We start from the raw sequence: 22,745 nt of genomic DNA, 5'->3' as shown, positions 1-22,745 counted from the left end.
AGGGAGGAGGAGGAAGCCCTGTAGCAGTGATGCGCTCAGACTTGTAGGGGGCCTGTTCACATTTGGGAACTGGTGACATGAGCGCACTCTTTTGCGGGGCTGGTTGGATTGGAGGGGGTGGGATCTAAACAGCACCAGCTGTTCCTGAGGAAATTAAGGGGCGGCCAGAGGAAAAAAAAAAAACCACCACCAAAACGGATGCTCCTTATTTCCAGGTTGACAGAGGGCCCCCAGACACCTACCTGGTGTATCCACCAGGAAGGGTGGATTTGGAGGTGACTTCAAAAATAGTGGAGGGTAACATGGGCTCAGCAATTTGAACCCTGAGCCACTAGAAATGGGGGTGGCTCGGTGAGAGGGAAAAAAGGTATTGTCTAGACGGAGTCTGATAACCCGTTCTCACTGAACAGGAACAGCCTGGATATTCCCAGACATAGTTTGGGGGGATTTCAGTGGGGAAACGTGGGAGATCCTCTTCACTTCGAGGGTGGCAAAGTTGGGTTCTGCCCTGACACTGGCAGGGCCCCAGCAGGGGTGGGGTGAGCTAATATTCCCAAAGCTAAGGATCCACATCCTTGAGATTATAAAAGTGGATTTGGCAGGAGTTCAGGGGCCCTGAAATAGGGTGAAAAGATGCCTGGGGATGTTGGAACCACGTATTGGAAATGTTGAGGGTTGTGACTTTGGGATAGGGTAAGTGGGGACAGAGATACTGGAGAGCAGGGGAGGGGACAAAAACCCAGGGTGGGTTGCCTGAGAGGTACATAGGCTGCTGGATCCAGTGGAGCTAGCAAGGGGGCCCGAGGGTGAGAGCCGACGCTGGGGGGGGGGGGGGGGGGCTGAGGCTTGTCCCTAAGGTCCGGTGGGTGGGGCGGTGAGTCGGGGAAGAGCGTCCAGAGCATGCCGTGGTGAGCGGGCTTCTCCGGGGGAGACCAGCGCGCTCCCAGCGCCTGCTGGTTTGGGGGTGTCTCCTCCCGGGGCGCCATGGCGGCGCTGGCCAGTAGCCTGATCAGGCAGAAGCGGGAGGTCCGCGAGCCCGGGGGCAGCCGGCCGGTGTCGGCGCAGCGGCGCGTGTGTCCCCGCGGCACCAAGTCCCTTTGCCAGAAGCAGCTCCTCATCCTGCTGTCCAAGGTGCGACTGTGCGGGGGGCGGCCCGCGCGGCTGGACCGCGGCCCCGGTGAGTGGCTGGGGCGGGGTGTCCGGGACGGGGGTCTCTGCCCGGGAGGTCGAGATGAGGGGCTCTGGAGAATGGAGCCCGACTGAGGGAGGCTCCCGGGAAGTGAAAGGGGGTGGACCACAAAGTCTCTGCCAGTCCCTGCCTCAGTTTCCCTCCTCTGTTGCCCGTAACCCCGAGTCTCCTTGCTTTTGAGGGCAAGGCGAAGGCTTGAGGGGCTCAGTCTGGCGCCCCAAGCCTCGTGGCTCCTGCTCTTCCCCCACCCCCACCCCCGATCCCCACCCCCACAGCCCTTCGCCTACGTGCAGGCTCTCGCGATTCTTTCCATCCACAGCCGAGGGGCCTGGGGGCTCCGGACGCTTGGGTCACCCCGAGAGTTTCTGCGGCTCCGGCGGCCCCGCCCCCACCCCGCTCCTCCCGCTCCTCCCGCTCCTCCACGTCTTGGCTCGGTTCCTCCTGGCCGAGCTGGCCTGGCTCAGCGCCAATCTCCCCAGCTCTCCCCTGGGTGTCCTTGCAGCTCCCTCGCCAAGCCGCCCCTCTGTGCGCCCTCCCCCCTTGACCTGAGCTTCAGGAGAGGAGCTGGGTTCCCCCCATGACCCTCCACGAGACTCCGAAACCGGGCCCCACGAGCTCAGGGGACCCTCTGCTGCGAGGAACTCAGACACGGTACCAGGCCCGCGGGAGACCCGCTCGGAGGCTGGGGGTCGTACCACCTACGAGGGGGTACGCGGAAGTCGGCCGACAGCAAGCGACCGGCGTGGAGAGTTGTGCGGGTTCGCGCGTGGTCCCGTCCAGGTGCCACAGGCAGGGAGTCCCTCTGGCCCTGCTCCCGCCCGCTCCCAGCTCGGATAGGGTGAGCCCCTCGCGCCCTCCTCCCGCGCCCCCCCCCCCGCCGCCGGCCCGCCGCAGTGGTACGGTCCGCAGCCCACCCTTTGAGTGCGACCCGGCCGCCACGTGACTCACCCTGCCTCCCCACCTCCCCCTTTTCCTAGGTTTGGTCCCGGGCGCCCCCCACCCCAGGCGGGTTACCTGGCTGAAGGGGAAAGGCTGAGCCTCGGGGAGGCCTGGGCCCCCGAGCCAGCGGACTGACAGGTACAGACAGTGGGTCAGTGTCAGACTGGCCGGCGCTGGGCCAAGGCGAGGCCCGTGCCAAGGGAGCAGCAGCAGCAGCAGGTGCTGAGTCAGCGTCAGGCCCAGTCGCACCCCCACTCTTGAGGGGGCGCCCCTACCCTGTGGTCACCTTGCGGCCCCCCACATTCGCAAACACAATGTCACTTCCGCAGCCCTGCCTGTCTCCCTCTGCTTTTTGATGAACCTGTGCCCTGCCTCCTCTCTCCCTCCACCCCTGTTCTGGTTGAGCTGTGGAGTAGGAATTAATCCATTTCAATTCATTTCAATACATGACACTGAAAGCCGGTGGTTAGAGGCAGCAGGAGGGACCCACACCTCAGCCTCCTCAGGAACCCAGGCGAGGGGGGAGAGAGCTTTCCTGGAGGGTCGGAGAGCCGGGGCCCTAGCACTCTATTCCTCCCCTCCCCTCTCCCTTCTTTTCCCCCCTCTGATCCCACCAAGTGTCGGAATGTTTTGGGGAACAGAGATATCGTTTTTAAAGATGAATGTGTCTTTCTCTAGAGCCTCAACTTAAAGGCATCGTCACCAAGCTGTTCTGCCGCCAGGGTTTCTACCTCCAGGCAAACCCCGACGGGAGCATCCAGGGAACCCCAGAGGACACCAGCTCTTTCAGTGAGAGGGGAAGCCGGCCCCTGGGTGGGAAGGGGCTAGAGGGGCTAGGAGACTAGGGCAATCCCATGCCTGCTTGAGTTTCTGTTTACAGTGGGCCTCTTTGACTCCCAAGGGAGGAAGTGAAGCTAGGATGGGGGGGGGGGGGGCTCAGATGGGGATGCAAGGCCTGGGGTACTGATGCCCCCTCTCTCCATCCCCAGCCCACTTTAATCTGATCCCCGTGGGGCTCCGTGTGGTTACCATCCAGAGTGCCAAGCTGGGTCACTACATGGCCATGAATGCTGAGGGGCTGCTCTACAGCTCGGTGAGACGACGAGGCTGAGTGGCTCGGGGTTTGCAGATTCCCCAGCTACACCTTTCTCAGCTACAGCTATGTTACGGTTCAGGACTCCCTCCCACACCAGCGCTTGCTGGTGTCCTGTCTTTACTGCCCTCCAGATACCCCCCAGGCTTCTTGACTGTCCAACCCCTTCAGCCTTTCAGGGCCCCCATTTCTCTTCCTACCCCTTCCAGGCTTCATTATCACTCACTGCCCCAGAGTCCTTCAGGATAGGGCCTGGTCAGAGCTGGGAATAGAGTGGAGAGTCTAGTTCAGCGGTTCTCAACCTGTGGGTCGGGACCCCTTTGGGGGTCGAACGACCCTTTCACAGGGGTCGCCTAAGACCATCGGAACACACATATATAATTACATATTGTTTTTGTGACTCATCACTATGCTTTAATTATATTCAATTTGTAACAATGAAATTGGGGGTCCCCACAACCTGAGGAACTGTATTAAAGGTCGCGGCGTCAGGAAGGTGGAGAACCGCTGGTCTAGTCCTCACCCTCAGGGGCCTACCAGACTCTTCCTTGTCCTTACTTCCTCCCAGTTCCCACTTGGATCAGAAGTTGGCCCCCCCAGCCTGAAATGTATGGATTATATTTTGGCTTGTTCTTCCCAGGGCTCCCTTCTGTCCAGTGATGTGTCTCTTTGTGTCTTTGTCTGTGTGTGCCTTCCTGGGTCTTGGTCTCCTCAGCAACATTTCACAGCTGAGTGTCGCTTTAAGGAGTGTGTCTTTGAGAATTACTATGTCCTGTACGCCTCTGCTCTCTACCGTCAGTGCCGTTCTGGCCGGGCCTGGTACCTAGGCTTGGACAAAGAGGGCCGAGTCATGAAGGGAAATCGAGTCAAGAAGACCAAGGCAGCTGCCCACTTTGTGCCCAAGCTCCTGGAGGGTGAGTATGGACTGGAGAAAATGGGGGCCACGTGGAAGGGTATTGACCTTGACATGGACATTTAGTGACACGCATCTCAGGGGCTACAAGTGTGAGGAGGACCAAGCCAGGAAGACTTTGGCCTTTGGGGGTTTGGGGAGTTCTCCTATGGGGTTGGGGTTCTCAGAGGATGACTATAGGGGAAGGGAGCCCTTTCAGAGCTCTGATTCTGCCGAGGTCTCTCTGTGCCTAACTCTCCTTTCTGCTCCTCTCTCCCCTTCACAGTGGCCATGTACCGGGAGCCTTCTCTCCACAGTGTCCCCGAGACGTCTCCTTCCAGTCCCCCTGCCCCCTGAAATATAGACCCTGGACTGGACACTCCTGCACTTGCACCGGTCTAGCCACGGCCACAGCCTGTCTCCCAGCCCTGCTCCTGGACCTGCTCTCACCCCAGCTGCCATACTCATGCCCTGAGCAGCCAGGTCCCACCAGGTGCTCTACCCTGAGAGAGCCTAGGAACTGCTGAAACCCTTAGATGCTTGGACCTTAGAGGTGGATGTCCGAAAATGTCCTGGCGGATCACTTCTTTCCTTCCACACTTATCCCCCCCCCCCGCCCCCCGCAAAGCCTTTTCCTAAGATGGCACTGGGGGTTTCCAAACAGAGAACAGGACTCCAATACTCCCCTCCCCCGGCTCAGCCAGTTCCTGGAGCCCTTTTCATGGCCTCTGAGCCATAGATTTATAGATCTACTGGAGCTCAGGGTTAGTGTCCTTTCCCTCCTCCACCTTCTGCCTTGTTCTGAACAGGTTCTGCAACACCAGGCACCTCAGCCAGGGCCACTTCTGCTCTAAGGCTCTGTGCTGGATCCACCAGGCTTCCTCAACCCAGACAGACCCCGTGCTTCCAAGTAGAGAGAGGCTGGATTTGAGCCCTGTCCAGCTCTTGGCCTTGGCCTGAATTGGGGCCAGTCTCAGATTACTACAGGTTTAACTTTTTTTATCCCAGAGATACCCAATACTAGAGCATGGTGTTCTAGACACATATGGAGCCATACTTCCTTCTGAACCTCAGCTCTAGAATATAGACCACGACTCTCCACCCTTCCCTCCAGGATGGAACTGGGGCCTATATAGCCATATTATTGCTCTAGAGTAAGTTCTAGTAGACCCATCCTCCCAACTTCTCTAGTGATACCTATTAAGAATGAGTTCTGGGAAGGACCCAGCTATTATTCAAAAAGAATTAAGTCCTGGATGAATTAAGAACTACTTGTTTTACATAGATAATTTTCTAAAAATCATACTCTTCCTCCTAGAGAATGCTAACCTTATTTTTACATGCAGTTTAATTCAGCTGGGGCCCAGGGAAATAAATCTGAGGAAGGGCTGAGGAGTTTTAGAAGGAATCCATGGCTCATTATGGGGGAGCTAGGATGGGGAAGGGGTCAAAATCATGACTTAATTGGACCTGTGTCTGGGTTTGGGGGACATGAACACAGCTACCTCAGCAAGAATTCCTCCCAGATCCCCTCTAAAGCTGAGGTCTTTAGGGAAATGGGTCTAGAATAAGAAGAATATGACATAGACCTTACAGTATACAGATGATGTGTTGTAGAATTGTGCACCTGAAACCTGTATAATTTTGTTAACCAGTGTCACCCCCAATAATAATAAAAAACATGATATAGACTTGACCATCCCAGTGAAGATACCCCAATTCAGCAATAAGTCCCACCACTCTCTCCTAAGTCAGGACAAGGAGGGTGAGGGCCTCTCTTGGGTTCCAGAACTCATATAACCCCAGAGCTTCTACCTGAATAGAACTTGCTTTACTTGACAGCTTTATAACCTCAGCTGTGTGTTAGGTACCAAACAAGGGCCTGACTAGATTCTTCTGAAAAAACAACCACGGAGAGCTAGGGGCAGGCCTGGAAAAGATCCGGAACTCACTAGTGAACTAGGAGGTGGGCTCTGGGCAGCCTCAGACCTGGGCAGGGGGGACTGGGGAGGCCTAAAGGGAGGGCCAGAGCCGTTGATGCTTCCCTCCCCCACATAGACCCCGCCCGGGCCCCACCGTGTCCTGGCTCTGCTGGGGGGGGGAGGGGGGGGCCAGGGTCCACTCCCTGCATTCTCACATAAAGAAGATTTATACAACGGATGTGTTGTCTGTTATCCGTGGGTGGCGTGCACTGGCAGTTGTTCGGGGCGGGATCAAGTCCCAGGGGCGGGGCGGGTGGGCTGGCGGCTGCCCCCCAACAACAGGTGCACATTCTTGGACGCCTCGTCACTTCCCCTGCCCTGGCCATCCCGGTGGCTCACTGAGCGAACTCACTGGACGCGGCCGGGCTATGACCCTAGGAGCGCTGCTGCTGCTGCTGCTGCTGCTGCTGCTGCTGGGGGCGCCGTTCGCCCCGGGTAAGTCTGGGCTTCAGAGGGACAGTGACGGGGCCAGAGGTCATGGCCGGGCACCTGCTTCACTGACTGCCCTCCTCCAGGCGCCCGCGGCTCGGAGGCAGAAGGCCGGCTCCGCGGGAAACTTTTCTCGGGCTATGACAGCTCGGTGCGGCCTGCGCGCGAGGTCGGAGACCGCGTTAGGGTCAGCATTGGTCTCCAACTGGCGCAGCTCATCAGCCTGGTGAGGACGCACGGGCGGTGGAGGTCAGGCTCGCCCGCGGGCTGGGGGCGTGGCTATCGGTAGGGCCGGACCGAGGGACGACGGGGGCGGGACGAGGCTGAGAGATGGACCGGTCGCTAGCAGAGCCTGGGTGGACATCGGCGTGACCGCTGGACAGGCCGGGTGCGGGGATGAACCCGCCTGCGGACGGATCTTGGAGTGGAACCGGGGCTGATGGGCGGACTGGGAGGCGGGCCTTGAGGCGGGGTCACAGGCTGGGCGGAGCTTGGTGCTGGTCGCGTCAATCAGCAGCGGGCGGAGTTTCAGGGTCGGACTTTGGAGCTGGGGTGGGGCTCCTGGGGCGGGACTTGCGGGGGAATTGACTGACAGTAGAGGCCGCAGGAAGTTTCGGAGGTAGAGGCGGGGCTTGGGCCCGAGCGGGTGGGACTCAGAAAAAGCGGGGAGTTTCCAGGGAGAGCTGGACCGCCGAACCCCCTCATTTATCTCCACTTATATAACCTCTACCTTTTAAACTTTTCCCTTCTAGAACGAGAAGGATGAGGAGATGAGCACAAAGGTGTACTTAGACCTGGTACGGAGACCCCCCGGGATGGGAAAGGGTGTCCCGCTGCCTTTACAAATGTCCTCGAATGTCCGGCCCAGTCAAAAATAATTTTTTCATTATGAACTAAAACAAGAAACAAACAAACAAAAAAGAAAACACATTTAAAACTGAAACAGCCCTGACCGGTTTGGCTCAGTGGATAGAGCGTCGGCCTGCGGACTGAAGGGTCCCAGGTTCGATTCCGGCCAAGGGTACATCCCTTGGTTGCGGGCACATCCCCCAACATCTCTCTCATCGATGTTTCTAACTCTCTATCCCTCTCCCTTCCTCTCTATTAAAAATCAATAAAATATGTTAAAAACAAACTGAAACAGAAGCTTCGGGAAACAATGCCATCTTTACTGCGGGAGTTGTACTTCGTGCATTTTTTTCATTCTAATTTTTTTGAACTATTTGGGGGCCCCTAATTTGATTCCTGACCCACGAACGGGTCTCGAACTGCCGTTTGGAAACCACTGTTTTAGAGGATAGCTAGTGCGACGTCTTCGTTGTTACGGACTAAAAAATTGGGACCCGTTGCGAGGGAAGGGGAATCAGCTGCTGGAGTCCGAGCCAGTGCAGGGGGAGCCGGAACCAGAACTCCGGCTCCGGAATCTCACCCACACCTGCGCTGCCCCCCACCCTCGCGCTCACTGCGCGCTTCCCTCGGACCTTCCAAGGTTCCCCCCAGCCTCCAGCCCCTGACAGCCCCCCTCGGCCTCTGCTTTCCTAGGAGTGGAATGACTACAGGCTGAGCTGGGACCCCGCCGAGTACGAAGGCATCGATTTACTGCGCATCACGGCTGGATCCGTGTGGCTCCCAGACGTGGTGCTACTGAACAAGTAGGGTCTTTCCAGGACGGGGTGCTGGGTTGTGGGGGGGCCGAGGCCTCTGGGAGGGCGCGGCAGCCGGAGGGCGGGGCCTGGTCCCACCTGAGCAGATGCCTTCCCCGCAGCAATGACGGCAATTTTGACGTCGCGCTGGACATTAACGTCGTGGTAACCTCCGATGGCTCCGTGCGCTGGAAGCCCCCTGGCAACTATCGCAGTAGCTGCAGCATCCAGGTCTCTGGGCTCCACCCGGGGAACTCCAGGCGCTCGTAGAAACCCTCCCTCTCTCAGATAGCCTGACTCCCACCCCTCCCTCCTCCGTTACCCCTCCTGACCCTCACATCTCTCTTAACCGCCTGATTTTCCATTGTTTCATTGCTCACTTTCATTGACTTCCAGTCTTCCTCAGTAACTCCCCTCCATTGCCCCTGCCCCCCCCCCATAACCTTCCAATTCCTTTGTGACCCCCACTTCCCTGTGACCGCTCCTGGTGGCCCTCATCTTCCTGGTGCTCCATATTCTATGACCCCTGCCTGCCCTGTGATCGCCCTAACTCCCCCAGCCCTGACCAGTTCTCGGCCAGCTCTAGTGACTCCTCCTTCCATTCAGGTCACCTACTTCCCCTTTGACTGGCAGAACTGCACCATGGTGTTTCGTTCCTATAGCTATGACAGCTCAGAGGTCAGCCTGCACACTGGTGTGGGCCGGGATGGGCAGGAACGGCAGGAAGTGGACATTCATGAAGGGACCTTCATTGGTGAGTGGGCCTGGATCCCACATCTATGACTGTTATGGCTTCCGGTTTCTAACAGGCTGGTAAATATACTCCATCAGCAATGCCAATACAAACCTGTGGTGTCAGCAAGATAGGTATGACTAGCTACGTTGTGCTAAGACTTACTTCAGTTTATTAATGATGGGCTGTCCATCCTAGTGTTCACAGCTAACCCCTTATCGCATCAGCCTCCACTGCTCTAGAATGTGGTAGAGCAAGCCATAACCGGCACCAGCAAGGACCAGGCCCCACACCTGTGTCCCCTTCTCCTGTTCTTCTTCCCCTTCACCAAGAGAATGGCCAATGGGAGATTATCCACAAGCCCTCTCGGCTAATCCAGCCTCCAGGGGATCCTAGGGGAGCGGGAGAGGGACAGCATCAAGAAGTCACCTTCTACCTCATCATTCGCCGGAAACCGCTCTTCTACCTGGTCAATGTCATTGCCCCATGCATCCTCATCACTCTCCTGGCCATCTTCGTCTTCTACCTGCCGCCAGATGCAGGTAAGGGAGAAGCGGCCCCAGCACTCGTGTTTGTTGTTGTTGTTTTAATTGATATCAGAGAGAGGAAGGATGAGGGAGAGAGGGATAGAAACATCAATGATGAGAGAGAATCATTGACCAGCTTCCTCCTGCACACCCCCTACTGGAGATGGAGCCTGAAACCCAGGTATGTGCCCTGACTGGAATCAAACCTCGACCTCTTGGTTCCTGGGTTGACACTCTACCACTGAGCCACACTGGTCAGGCCCAGCCCCCATTTTTACCAGGAGCTCAGCTTCTTCCTCTCCATCGTTAATCCAGGCAAGGTTTTCCTGTCAAGCCAGCACGGATTGTGCTTCAGCAATCTCACTCAGGTTTTCTCTTCAACCAGAGCCTTTTTATTTATTTATTTTTTTAAAAAAATATATTTTATTGATTTTTTACAGAGAGGAAGGGAGAGAGATAGAGAGTTAGAAACATCGATGAGAGAGAAACATCCATCAGCTGCCTCCTGCACAGCCCCTACTGGGGATGTGCCCGCAACCAAGGCATATGCCCTTGACCGGAATCGAACCTGAGACCCTTCAGTCCACAGGCCGACACTCTATCCACTGAGCCAAACCGGTTAGGGCAACCAGAGCTTTTTTATCTGGATCCAGATTTTTCCTCCAGCCTCAGGCTCTGCCTGTCTTCTGTTGCTCACTTCTTTTCACCCAGTAAATTCTGCATACTTCAGAATCCTAGTATCTCATCCTCGAAACCTCTACTCCTCTGGCCAACAATCTCTCAGATTTAGACAACTCTCCTGTTCCCTGTCCTCATTCTTTGTATCCTCCTTCCTTCACTTTTTAGACACCTACTGGTCTCTCTATATATTTTTATATTTTATTTTATTTTTTTATTGATTTCAGAGAGAAAGGGACAGGGAGAGAGAGAGATTAGAAACATTAATGATGAGAATCATTGAACGGCTGCCTCTTGCACGCCCCCTACTGGGGGTCGAGCCCGCAACACAGGCATGTGCCCTTGACTAGAATCCAACCTGGGACCCTTCAGTCCTCAGGCCAATGCTCTATCCACTGAGTCAAACCAGCTAGGGCTCTCTCTCTTTTTTAAAATATGTCTTTATTTTTAGAGAGAGAGGGGAAGGGAGAAGGATAGAGAGATAGAAACATCAATTGGAGAGAAACATCATGGATTGGCTGCCTCCTGCATGCCCCCTACTAGGGATTGAGCCTGCAACCCAGGCGTGTGCCCTGACAGGGAATCGAACCAGTGACCTCTTGGTTCCTGGGCTACTATTCTTTTTCTTTTCTTTTTTAATTTTTAATTTTTTTTTTTTATTTCAGAGAGGAAGGGAGAGGGAGAGAAAGACATGACCTCCTGGTTCATAGGTCAACATTCAACCACTGAGCCACACCTGCTGGGCCACCTAACTAGTCTCTTAAACTCCTATTTCTCTTGGCAGTAGTAGCCAACATTTCTCTAGGAGGCAGCATAATATAGTAAGAGTAACCTTGTGCAAATTCCTTAATCTCTATGTGTCTCCAGTTTCCTAATCTAGAAACAAGGACAGTGGTTGTTCCTACAGAATAGGATTATTTTGAGGATCACGTGAGTTCATGAGCATACCCAGTAAATGCTATGTAAGTGGTGGTGTTGTCGTTGCTGTTTTTGAGCACTTGCTGTAAGGTAATCAGTACTTACCTCACAGAGTTGTTGTAAAGGTTAGAATTGAGTTAATCTGTGTAACATATTAATCAGATTGTGACCTCCTGGTTCATAGGTTGACGCTCAACCACTGAGCCACGCTGCCATGCGGGCAGGGACTGATTTACATTTTAACTGGCCAGTGGTGCTCAGTTGGTTGGGCTCCGCCTTGTGCACCCAAAGGTTGCTGGCTCTATTCCAGGTCAGAGCACATGCCCAGGTTGTGGGCTCCATCCCCAGTAGGGGGTGTCCAGGGGGCAGCCAATTGATGTTTCTCTCTCTCTCTCCCTTCCTCTCTCTCTAAAAGTCAATAAAAAATATTTAATTTTTAAAAAGATCAATCTGGCTGCTCTCTTGAGAACAGAGGGGGGGATGGGTAAACGATGAAGCAAAGAGGAGGCCTTTATAATAACTCAGACGTGAGGTAATGGTGGTTTATACCTACATGAGTGTTAGGGGTCGATGTGATAAAATATATTTTGAAGGTAGAGCCATTAGGATTTGCTATGAATCGGATGTGGGACGAGAGAGAGAAGGGAGCTGAGAATGACTGAAAGGGTTCTGGCCTGTGCCACAGGAAAGATGAAGTTGTTATTTATGAAATGGGAAGACTATGGGAGGAGTTGGTGATGAGGGAGTTAGGTTTTAGACATGTTAAGTTTGAGGAGAGGTTTAGTTGGCAGGTGAATATAAGTGTAAGGGAATAAGTCCAGGCTGGAGGTATAAATGTAGGAATCATTGGCATGCAGTTGGTCCTTCCAAAAGTCTGTCCTTGAGTGAGTGGGCTGGAAACATGGTCACCAATGATGCCATGGAGATTGTCTTCCGGCAAAGCCTAATTCTTCTGCCTTTCCCTCTGCCCCCCAAGGAGAGAAGATGGGGCTCTCAATCTTTGCCCTGCTGACTCTTACTGTGTTCCTGTTGCTGCTGGCAGACAAAGTGCCCGAGACCTCCCTGGCTGTCCCCATCATCATTAAGTACCTCATGTTTACCATGGTCCTCGTCACTTTCTCAGTCATCCTCAGCGTTGTTGTCCTCAACCTGCACCATCGCTCACCTCACACCCACCAAATGCCCCTTTGGGTCCGTCAGGTAAGAGAATCTCCTCCTCTAGCTTGTATTGACTCTTAATCTTAGTATTTGGCTTTTTGTCCAGGTCTGACTTCTCCCTCCTACCACTTCAACCTTCCCTTTCACAGACTGAGGGAGAACTACAGCTCTTCATGGACTGTTGAAGTGCCAAGGCCTGCTGGGTGTCCAGACGTTGCACAGTTACATTTGCCCTCCCATCATGACCATTTCATAGATCCCACACTCTTGCTGTAGACCAATTCCAGCAGGTCATAATTTCAAGAGTTTCATCAAAAGGTTGATGAGACGTGGGGACTCAACCGGGTTGAGTCACACATGTAGACACCTGTTGGGAATGGCTAAAGGCATTTCCCCAAACCTGAACAGGAAACTGATTGTGGCTGCCAGACAGTTAAAGGGCATCTTCATCTACATGTTATTGCCTCCTACTGGCCAAACACCTGAACAGCCGTAGGCTAATTCCCCCATTCTGACAATGGACTGACTCTGTGCCAAACCCTGACCCTTTGAAGTGTATATCTCTGTCTCGCCTCAGGACAAGTTGTGTTAATAAGAAGCATGGGGTCCTGGGGACGATGAGAGAACCCAAGGCCTTACCAGTGGTTCTCAACCTTCTGGCCCTTTAAATACCGTTCCTCACGTTGTGACCCAACCATAAAATTATTTTCGTTGCTACTTCATAACTGTATTGTTGCTACTGTTATGGATCGTAATGTAAATATCTGATATGCAGGATGGTCTTGGGCGACCCCTGTGAAAGGGTCGTTCGACCGCCAAAGGGGTCGCGACCCACAGGTTGAGAACCGCTGCCTTAGACTTAAGATCTTAGAACTTAGCTCCTTTAGCTAAGCTCCTCTGACCCCCAAAATGCCTTACAAAATTGTATTTCGTCTCCGGACTCTTTATTAGTCTCTGGATTCCTATGTCACCTACCCACAGCCCCCTCTCCAGACTCCTGAACCCTTCTTGATGCTGGGACAAGAACCCCCGCACACTCTCATCATCAATACGGCCCATCCTGGGTCCCAGGGGAACATCCTCGGGTTAGGCACTGTCAGGGTGGAGCCTCATAACCTCCCTCTCCAGTCAGGATGGCTCCCGTCCACCTCAGCTTCTGAAGGCTGCGTGGCTGCCTTTCCCTGCCTGTGAGCTCTGGGGGACATATGCGCACATGCTTAGGAATGGGCATGTGGTGTGGGGGTGGCTGGCTGTTTCCCTTCTGGCCTAAAAGCATGAGAGCCCCCTCCAGCACGCCTCTTCTACTCTGCAGATCTTTATCCACAAGCTGCCTCTGTACCTGGGCCTGAAGAGGCCCAAGCCTGAGAGAGACCAGATGCCGGAGCCACCCGCGGCAGCCCTCAGGGAGTCTCCGGGGAGTGGCTGGGGTCGGGGAACAGATGAATACTTCATCCGGAAGCCACCGAACGATTTCCTCTTCCCCAAACCCAACAGGTAGAACCTACTCAGAGAGGGAGAACTACAATTTCCAGAAGTCTGTGCGGAGGCAGGCGGTCTAAGCTCCCCAAAGATGCTGAGCATCATGGGAGTTGTAGTAGCTGCTGCCCCCTTTGCTGAAAGGGGGAGACTACGCCATAGAGACGGGAGGAATTACGGGAGGCTGGCGAAGTCACCGCTGCCGGCGGGGAGAGCCTGAGAGCGTGTGCAAAGGGGCAGGATGTTGGGGCGGGGGCTATGGCCCGAACGCAGGCTGTGTCTTTGCACCCGGGACCTGACCAAACGGTCCCGCCTCTTCCAGGTTCCAGCCTGAATTGTCTGCCCTGGATCTACGGCGATTTATCGATGGTCCAAACCGGGCTGTGGGCCTGCCCGCCGAGTTACGGGAGGTCGTTTCCTCCATCAGTTACATCGCTCGACAGCTGCAGGAACAGGAGGACCACGATGCGGTAAGTCCGGTGAGGGTGGAGCCGGGCACAGCCTTGGCTCCACCCTCAAACTCAGGCTCCGCCTCTAATATTACGTTTCTATTTTTGATTGGAAGCTTCCTCATTTGGTCCCGCCCCCTGTTTTCCGACTGGTTCTTTTTTCCTTTTTTTTTTCCTTTTTTTTTTTTTTTAAATCTGACTGGTTCTTTACCGTCACCAATCGTTGGTAGTTTCGCAGCCTGCCCTGACCTCAGAGCTGTTGTAGGAGGACCAGGACAGGGTCCAGGGACTTGGGGGGTGGCCTTCCCTGGGGTCTGGAGCTCAGGGGCAGTTTTCTCTGCTTACCCCCAGTTGAAGGAAGACTGGCAATTTGTGGCCATGGTAGTGGACCGCCTCTTCCTGTGGACCTTCATCATCTTCACGAGTGTCGGGACCCTCGTCATCTTCCTGGACGCCACATACCACTTGCCCCCGCCCAACCCCTTTCCCTAGGACCTAGAGTCAAGACCTAAGTCCTCGGTCAGCTGAACTGAGAGCTTGGCCCTTTCCCTTTCTGCCTCTTAACTCCTTCACTAGGGATCCAGTCGTGTCATTTTGTTTCCAGGGAGAACCTAAGTGGGAGTGGGCATACGGAAGCCTTGGGCCCACCAGAAATGCACTATCAGTTTATTTACTCTTTGGCTTCTTAAAGAAACTCTTTTGACTATCAACACCCAGGTTCCCAGTAAAAAGGAACAAAGCAAGAATGAGACTGTAAGCCTTATGAGTGCAGGAACTGTGTCTTGTACCCCCAGCACCTAGCACATGTCCTGCTTAACATTTGTTGAATAAATAGGGAACTTTTTTTCTGGAAGGAAATACACCAATTAATAGCACTTATGTTTGCACGTTGGGACTAGTGGTCATTTTTGTTTTTACCGTTCTGTAACGTAATATGTTTTGAAATAAGTATTATCTTTAAGATAAGTATTTCTAAAAGGATGTATTTGTAAAAAGGAGAAAAATCGCACTTAAAAAATCTTCAAGTTCCAGCTTTGGTGCTTAAACTTTGGACAAGCTACTAAACTGCCCTAAGTTTCTAAATCGTACAGTGGAGCTAATAATAGTATCTGCCCCTTACTCTAAGGATCATATGAGAAGACTAGAGGCCCAATACACGAAATTCGTGCAAGAGTGGGCCTTCCTTTCCCCGGCTGCTGGCACCCAGTCTTCCCTCGCAGCCCAGGCTTCGTCCAGAAGGTCATCCTGAAGGACATCTGTTCTAATTAGCATATTACAATTTTATAATTATAGATGGGAACAAAAGCACTATGTAGTATGTATCAGAGGTTGTAAACTTGTGTTTTGTTTGGCCCATGGCATTGGCCTGAATAATTTTTTTTTTTTTAATCCTCACCTGAGGATATTTTTCCATTGATTTTTAGAGAGGGTGGAAGAGAGAGGGAATGACAGAGAGAAATGTTGATGTTAGAGAAACACATCGATTGGTTGCCTCCTGCACAAGCCCCAACCAAGGCCAGGAGTCTGGGGGGAAGCCTGCAACCAAGGTACATGCCCTTGCCTGGAACTGAATCTGGGACCCTTTGGTCCACAGGCCGACGCTCTATCCACTGAGTCTAACCGGCTAGGGTTTGGCCTGAATAATGCTAAATTTAAATTAGTTAGCTAATTTTAAAATTTGGGTATTTCACAGAGAAATGTGGATTTCTGGCTCCTCTTGAAAAAATTTTAAAAACCTACAGTAACACCAGGCCTGATTCCCCTGTTGGCAGCAACCTGCAAGAGCTCATTAGTGGCTGCCCACTCTGATCAATTCCTCAAAGCCCTCACCCACCTGACCAGCTTCACTCATTTTACTTACCCATCCCTCCATAACACTAGACAAAATACAGGGGAGGGCATGGGGGACAGGAGTTGAAGCCAATGGGAAGAAAAAAGAAAGGTTGTTGTGTCTCTTACGGCCATCCCATATTTTGTGCCTGTTTCCTTCCAATTTGGAGAAAGGGTTACACCTGCTTTAAGGCAATGCCTTTCTGGGACAGGAGGATCTTGTGCCCAGAAGGCTGTGTGAACTGAACGGAGTTTAATGTTTCTGCCTGGAGGTCAGACCAAAGTCAGCTGGAGCCTAGTAGGCTGCTGCAATTACAATGAAGTACCTCACACCAACTCAGTTGCTGGAGGTTGTTGTCCTAAGAGGGAGACTAGGGCTACAGCTCCCAAGGGTCCCTGTGGGACAAGGTCAGCATGTCCCTGTCCAGCCAGACCCACCGACCACACAAATAATTGCACCTGGTATCCCACTGCAGAGCACAGTTTGTTTGTCTTGTTGGTTTATTGGCCTAGAGAGTTGGACACACACACAAATGCGGAGATAAATATTGGTCAATTTCTCTAAATCTGGGTCCTCACTACATATAGAACTAGAGTCTGTAGAATTCTAAATCTCGCGTGCTGTGGCACAGAACCAGTGGCCTTCCTACTCCACCATCACCCTTCTTCCCAGGGAACATGAGGAAAGGGCCCAAACTGACAAGACGATACTTTTCAAAAGATGAAATTGCAAAACCCCCAATTTCCAACATCTGAAATTCACAATATTCAAGTTCCCCATGTCTTTTACTCGCCATTTTGCCACAATCTCATTTGTTGCCCAGAACCACCAAATTCTGGAAACTTTCCCCTAAACCATATTTTCAAAAAAATAAACGTCTACAATCTCAGTTCTCCCAAAATGGTTTCAGAATTGTGACCTGCAGAAATTACCATTCCCTGGTCCATCCTCCACCCCTTCCATCTCCTGTGCCTTTCTGCCTCAGCGGTTCAGGTTGCGGATATAAGGGGACTGTCATCTCATCTGCCCCTGCCTCCAAGGCCTTCCTCAGTCTGTCTTGTGGTTCCGCTGTGTGTGTATATATATATATAATCTGTGTGTAGATATAGATATATATATATGTATTCTTTATTATGTACTTTTTTCGCAGTTTTTCTAAAGTGCCAGAAACAAGATTTGTGGGAACGTTTTAGTGATTTTTTTTTGCATTTTTCCCTGTTAAAAAATTTTTTTTTCTCCCATAAAAATTGGAACTTGGTACATTCAGTAGGAAAACTCTTCACTCGGACTGTGGCCAAGACCAAGAAAAGTGCAAAGAGACAGAGGAGTAGTGAAGGAGCGACACTCCTCAATAGTTAACATTCAGGGAGCCTGTCAAGAACCTCCCCCTTTGTGTAGTCTGGGAGGGTAACAGGGGCAGGAGGCTGTTCCTGTCCCTTCCCCCAAATTCACCTCCCTCTAAAAGCCATGATCTTGCCCTTTCAACGTCTTTTGAGAGGGCAGCCATCTTGGCCCCAGAAAACAGTAGCTGGGAAAAAGGCTGCCATTTTGATGATAGCAACTTTCCCCCTTTCTAAAACTGCACTCCTCTAATTCCCATTTTTCAAATTTGCTCCCCAGAACTGGCTCCCCCCTTATGAGCTGGGTGTTTTTGGGTGAGGTGGGTCAGATGGGAAATGCTCATCCAATCACAGAGTGGGGAGGCCCTGTTATCAGAGAATTAGGAGCAAATGTTTCTCCAACAACCCACTGGAAGGAAACGTAGGGACCCTGACCAGGGTTAACTAGTGCAAATTAGGGATTAGGGACTATTTAAGGTCCCTGCACCCCATCCCTAGGCTGGGATCTTTGGGTGTGGGGAACTGAATCAGAGATGGGGTATAAGGTGCTATTTTGGAGGGGAAATTGGTGGGGATACCCCAAAGCCCACCAAGGGAATAGTATGGTTTCCCCAAAACCATCTGGAGTGATTGGTGAGGGAAGTGGTGCTGGGAAAGATGGGGGTAAAGGTAAGGATGGGAGGTCATGTGCAAATCTTGAGCTTACCCACCCATCCAACCCCCATTATTTTTCTGGCTATTTGGTCTAGTCTGGGAGAAACCATCAGGAAGAAAGAAAGAAAAAAAAAAAAAACCACAGGGAAAAAGTAGATTCCCTTCCCCATTCCATATGGAGGTCCTCCCTCCTAGCCCCCAAATCTGGCTTAGCCCAGAAGAGGCCATATGTAGAGGCAGAAAGAGATGTGATCTACTCACCTCTTTTGCCTTGGAAGAATCTGGGACTCACTGGATTTGGGGGTCAAGATAGAACCAAGATTGGTGCTGCCCTGGGCTGGGAAAGAAACAGATGGGTAGCCCTCCTCCCCAACACCCCCTTGACCTGGACTGGAAGAGGCCATCTCCAGAGTCTAGGAGTTTGAGGAGGGATATGGAAGATCCAAAGGCATGGAAGCCAAGGAAGGCATGGCATCTTAACGTGAAGGAAAAAGGGACGCAGAAATCCACCACCGGAAGATAGAATCCAAAGCCGAGCTCCCATGTGGGTGGGTGTCAGGTATCACAATGGTCTGGTCCAGGCCCTGGGCCAAGAATGGAATGTGCTCGGAAGCATCTGGGCACGGGCTTAGAGAACGCTTCAGAAGGAGGGAGGAGCATAGGGAAGAGAGATGGTTTCCCCCTAGGAATACGAATGGGGGGGCGGGTTAGACATTCAGAGCTGGTGGGGGCCATGAGTAGAGATTCATGTAAGTATATTGCTCAGTTGCCCCGAGGGCTGGCCAAGGGAATGGGAGCTGGCCCTGCCCCTCATGGAGGTCATTCCCTGGAGGAGAACCGAGAGGGGAACCACCAAAGACCCCTTCCCAGGAGATAGGAAAACTAAATCTCACACAAAGCAGCCTGACCCCTGAGCTCCAGGGGCCCCTAAGTCCCTGCACAAGAGTGTGGAGGGGCTCCCAAGGGGCAAGGAGGCCAGGGAGCTGGTAGTGGCGGGGGGTTCAGGGAGGGTGGCCTCTGGTGAAAGGGGAGATCTGGGTCCAGAGCTCACCCCACATCTCCCTTCTGGGTTCCTTCAATCCCTGCCCATTCCCCTTCTCCCTTAGGGGGGACTGGTGGGGGAAGAGTTTGGGGAGGCGGAGTTGGGGGCGTAGGGGGTACTGCTTGAGGATTGACTGCGTAGCCAAAGACCCCTGGTAGGAACGGAAGGGCTCCCCCACCCTTCTCATCAGGTAGGACCATGTTAAGAGCAACTGGGAGCGCAGCCAAGTTGCTGAAGTTGTAAGGGTAGGCGGCAAGGAGCTGGGGGCCATAGACGAGGGGGTAGGGCTCGGGGTAGAAGGTGACTTTGGCAGCTCCTATCCCTTCCATTCGGTCCCCCTCCCCGGCCCCCACGGGCCCCTCACTGCCAGGCTTTCCCCTGCCACCACCAGGTTCCCGGCCGCTTCCGATCAGAGCCAGTGGGAACTCCTGCACAGGTGGGTATGCATAGGCGCCCCCTCCGGCCACCACTGGGAGCTCCTCACCCCCTGAGATGACAGGGTCCTGGACCGAGGCGGCCTCAGACGCTTCCTCCGCCGCAGCACTCCCGCCACCGGCCTCCCCGCTGGATGAGGAGACTTGCATCTCTTGGGGGGCCTCCTCCTTGACATCCCCGGGTCTGGTGCCAGTGCTGCCCTTGGAGTAGGCAATGACAGGTGTGGGGGTGCCCCCAGGCCTCTCAGCAGCGTGCCTCTGCCCATGGCGGCTCAGGGCGGCTGCCGTCTTGCACACCTTGGCGCAGTGAGGGCAGGCGAAGCGCGTGGAAGACCTCCGTCCAGCCCGGGAGCTGTGGGAGCCCCCACCGTGGGCCTCCTGGTGCTTGCGCAGCTTCCTCTGGGTAGCGAATGTTTGGGCACAGTCCCCGCAGCGGTGCCTCCGCTCCCCGCAGGCACGCCCTGTGGGGGCCTCAGCCCCCGGGGTCTCCTCCCAGCTCCTCGGCTCCAGCTTCTGTCTCCAGCGCGGCGGCCTGCGGCCTCTGGGCATCCCGCTGCCCCCGCCGCCGGCGCCTGCAGCTCCAGCCTTGCGCTTGGGCTTGTACGAGTAGTAGGGCCTCCAGAGCTGGTCCTCCCCGCCAGCCTTCGATTCCTCCTCCTCCTCCTCCTCGTCCTCCTCTTCATCCTCCTCCTCACTCTCCACTTCCTCTGCACTCAGTTCCCCAGGACGCAGGTCAGTTTCTGAGATGCGGCGCTTGACAATGGCCTCCTCGCCAATTCGCACAGTGATCTGACACAGTGGAGGGGGCACCTGAAGCTGAGGCCCCCGGCCAGGCCCTGCGGGAGGACCCCCGTCCCCGCCACTCCCACCGGCTGGCTTGGCCATGTAGGTCAGAGTCCTTCCGGCCCGCAGGTTGCGGCCTTTGGTCTCCTCTGTGGCCGTGGCAGGCCCTGCAGGTGTGGCGGGGCTGCCCGCTGTGGCTGGGCTGGTTGGTGTGGGCGTAGGCACTGGGGGAGGAGGTGGGTACTCACGTTTCTTGGGGGGCCTCGGGGGAGCAGTGTAAGTGATGACCGAGGCGGCTTGGGCCCCACCGGTGTTGGCCAGCCCACTCCCTGTTCCACCACTACTGCTGGCCCCATGAACAATGACGGAGGGAGCTGGGTGGGCAAAAGTGATGACGGAGGGCGGGGGGCCAGGCTCTGGGGCAGGTGGGGGGCCAGGCGGTGGGCTGGCTGGCATTGCTGTAGGGGCCGGTGTGTTGAGGCTTGGAGAAAGAGGGGCTTCAGGGGCTCCCTGGCTGTAGGTCTTGTAGGGTCGCTTGGCTGCCCGCATGGGAAGCAGGCGGTACAGCTTGAGGGTATTGAGCTTGGGCTTGTAGCCTCCATTGGGTGTCTTCTCACTGGCTAGGAGGCCGGGGCTAATACCGTGAAAGGCTCGCTGGTGGGTCTTCAGGTTATAGTAAGTGACAAAGGTTTCCCAGCAGAAGATGCACTGGTACCTGGGCCGGGACAGAGGAAACAGGGTAGGGACAGAGCCAGTTGAGTCAGGAGCCCTGAAGCCAGGGCCTCAGCTTCCCATAACCTCTACTGCCCTCCACTCAGACCTAGAACTCCCTCAGCCACCTGCTCACCCTCCTTTCCTGCTGCTTATCCCACCCTGCCAGCCTCGGGAGGGACACCAGTCCTGCCGAGCTCAGTGTCCCACCCCAGCTGTGAGACAGTGGGCCTCAGCTGTTCCCTCTGTGAACTGGGAATAATCACACACCCTGCCTAATTCACCAGGCCTTCTTTTAAGCTCAAATGACAGGGGAAATGTCTTATGAACAGGGACACATTATGGAAATATATATTATAACGACTGATGGGCATAGTCTTTTCCTGTGAGGGTAACTTTTATCCTTCCTCCTTGGTCTTCACAGCACCAAGCAGGGTCGTGGCACCTAGAGGTGCTAATAAGTATCAGCAGAAGGAGCTGGGGCTGAAAGGAGGCAGATGGGTAAGTGATGAAGAGCAGGTGAGCAGGAGTCTCAGGATGACGTCCTAGGCTCCATGCTCTGCCCACTCGCTCCCTTGCCCATGTGGTGCCCGAGTGCTGGTGTTGACTCACTGCCCCCACCCCCCGCCCTCCCAGACACTCACCTGCGCTCCCCGGTGTGCCACACCTCGTGCTTGGTGCGGTACTCGGCCAGGGCGAACACCTTCTCACAGTAGCGGCAGGGGTACTTCCTCCGCCAGGAGTGGACATTGCTGTGCCGCTTCAGGCTGGACAGGGTCACGTAGGAGCGCTCACAGGCCGCGCACACATACAGCACGTGGCCGCCGACCACCTTCACCACGTGCTCCGGGCCACCTCTGAAGCCCACGGTGGGGGGCAGGGCTGAGGCGTCCACGCCCGTGGGGCCACTCGGGCCAGAGCCCCCGGCTCCCAGCCCCGCAGAGCCCCTCGCGCTGGCCCCCCTGCGGCACTGTGCTTCGTGGGTCTGGAGCCTCTTGGGGTGAATGAAGCTTTTCCCACATCGGGGACAGGGCAGGGGCTGTCGGGACAGGGCAGGCTGCGAGTCAGGGCCCTGGGCCTCAGCCCTGTCACTCTCCCACTCCCTGGCTGGCCTAGGCCCAGGCCCAAAGCTGTCTTCTTCGGGCTGCGAAGTGGCCATGGGGGCTGGGGCAGGAGGCACCCAGGCATCACCTCCCTCCCCCAGGCCTTGTAGGCGGGAGATGCCCAGGCGCCGCCCCAGAGCTCCAATCTCTGCCACGGCTGCCCCATCCCCGCCACCGTCAGGTAGTGCAAGGCGGGCGCTGTAGATGAAGTTGAGGACATCAGAGAAGGCCGCTGCTGGGACCCCTGGCAGCTCTAGGACCCTGGGTGGGGAGGACGCGGGGGGCGAGGCTGGAGGCGGAGAAGAGGAGGAAGAGGAAGAAGAAGAGGAGGAGGCAGCTGTGGTGGTGGCAGGGTTAGGGGCTGAGCCCCCAATAACTGGTGGGAGGGGCAGTGGAGCTGAAGCAAGCAGGGCCTCTCTGAAGAAGGGACTGGAAGCGGCCAGGACGCTGCGGTGAGCGGGAAACTTGGTGTCTCCGGCTATGAGGGTGACGTCACAGAAGAGCCCGCGGAGCCGCTGCTCATTGAGCTGGCGCAGGACAGCGGGGGCATGGGATGGGTCCGTCACCTCTGCTGGGGGGGGCATGGCACCAGCCTAGACAGAGGAGAAGAAGTCAGGGGAGCATCTCAGAGGCTGGGCAGAGAGCAGGGGCCTCAAAACTCAGGGAGGTGAGCTGGGGGTGGGGGTGGGGGGCCAAATGCTGTTGGTCAGAGACTAGTGGAAGGCTGACTAACTTCCGATC

At 54.8% G+C, this 22,745-nt stretch overlaps 3 protein-coding genes across 4 annotated transcripts; 2 read left to right on the top strand and 1 right to left on the bottom strand.

The window, feature by feature from the left end:
• Nucleotides 1-984: 984 nt before the first annotated feature.
• Nucleotides 985-4,470, top strand: FGF11 (fibroblast growth factor 11; the record flags this gene model as incomplete). The annotated part of the gene is made up of 5 exons (XM_081109686.1): nucleotides 985-1,177; nucleotides 2,807-2,917; nucleotides 3,118-3,221; nucleotides 3,937-4,135; nucleotides 4,400-4,470. 5 exons carry the CDS (start codon nucleotides 985-987, stop codon nucleotides 4,468-4,470), a joined length of 678 nt encoding a protein of 225 aa, XP_080965812.1.
• Nucleotides 4,471-5,492: 1,022 nt separating this feature from the next.
• On the top strand, nucleotides 5,493-16,450 carry CHRNB1 (cholinergic receptor nicotinic beta 1 subunit). 2 transcript variants are annotated; one of them, XM_081109662.1, is made up of 11 exons: nucleotides 5,493-6,530; nucleotides 6,611-6,750; nucleotides 7,277-7,321; nucleotides 8,067-8,176; nucleotides 8,290-8,398; nucleotides 8,774-8,921; nucleotides 9,233-9,442; nucleotides 12,000-12,223; nucleotides 13,494-13,675; nucleotides 13,980-14,127; nucleotides 14,458-15,096. In XM_081109662.1, the coding sequence occupies exons 1-11, from the start codon at nucleotides 6,464-6,466 to the stop codon at nucleotides 14,596-14,598; spliced, it is 1,524 nt and encodes a 507-aa protein (XP_080965788.1). In that variant the 5' UTR covers nucleotides 5,493-6,463; the 3' UTR covers nucleotides 14,599-15,096. The 2 variants fall into 2 exon arrangements, with proteins under 2 accessions (XP_080965788.1, XP_080965787.1); XM_081109661.1 differs by having other exon boundaries at nucleotides 13,980-16,450.
• A 582-nt stretch (nucleotides 16,451-17,032) lies between these two features.
• ZBTB4 (zinc finger and BTB domain containing 4) lies at nucleotides 17,033-22,597 on the bottom strand. Its single transcript, XM_081109658.1, has 2 exons — nucleotides 21,546-22,597; nucleotides 17,033-20,905 (listed from the first exon to the last, which is right to left on the bottom strand). Exons 1-2 carry the CDS (start codon nucleotides 22,586-22,588, stop codon nucleotides 18,979-18,981), a joined length of 2,970 nt encoding a protein of 989 aa, XP_080965784.1. The 5' UTR covers nucleotides 22,589-22,597; the 3' UTR covers nucleotides 17,033-18,978.
• Between the last annotated feature and the right edge of the window lie 148 nt (nucleotides 22,598-22,745).

The sequence above is a fragment of the Myotis nattereri genome (genome assembly GCF_964212035.1).
Source record: "Myotis nattereri genome assembly, chromosome: 16".
In the NCBI taxonomy this organism is placed as follows: Eukaryota; Metazoa; Chordata; class Mammalia; order Chiroptera; family Vespertilionidae; genus Myotis; species Myotis nattereri.
The sequence above is the reverse complement of the archived record's forward strand: the minus strand, read 5'-3'. Positions and strand labels throughout refer to the sequence as shown.

Bases quoted from the DNA above. Each gene is read 5' to 3' on its own strand.
- CHRNB1 (XM_081109661.1), top strand. From the start codon at position 6,464: ATGACCCTAGGAGCGCTGCTGCTGCTGCTGCTGCTGCTGCTGCTGCTG. The intron at 8,177-8,289 runs GTAGGGTCTTTC...CCTTCCCCGCAG, and splicing joins GACGTGGTGCTACTGAACAA to CAATGACGGCAATTTTGACG. The intron at 9,443-11,999 runs GTAAGGGAGAAG...CTGCCCCCCAAG, and splicing joins CTACCTGCCGCCAGATGCAG to GAGAGAAGATGGGGCTCTCA.
- ZBTB4 (XM_081109658.1), bottom strand. From the start codon at position 22,588: ATGCCCCCCCCAGCAGAGGTGACGGACCCATCCCATGCCCCCGCTGTC. The intron at 20,906-21,545 runs GTGAGTGTCTGG...GTCCCGGCCCAG, and splicing joins TGGCACACCGGGGAGCGCAG to GTACCAGTGCATCTTCTGCT.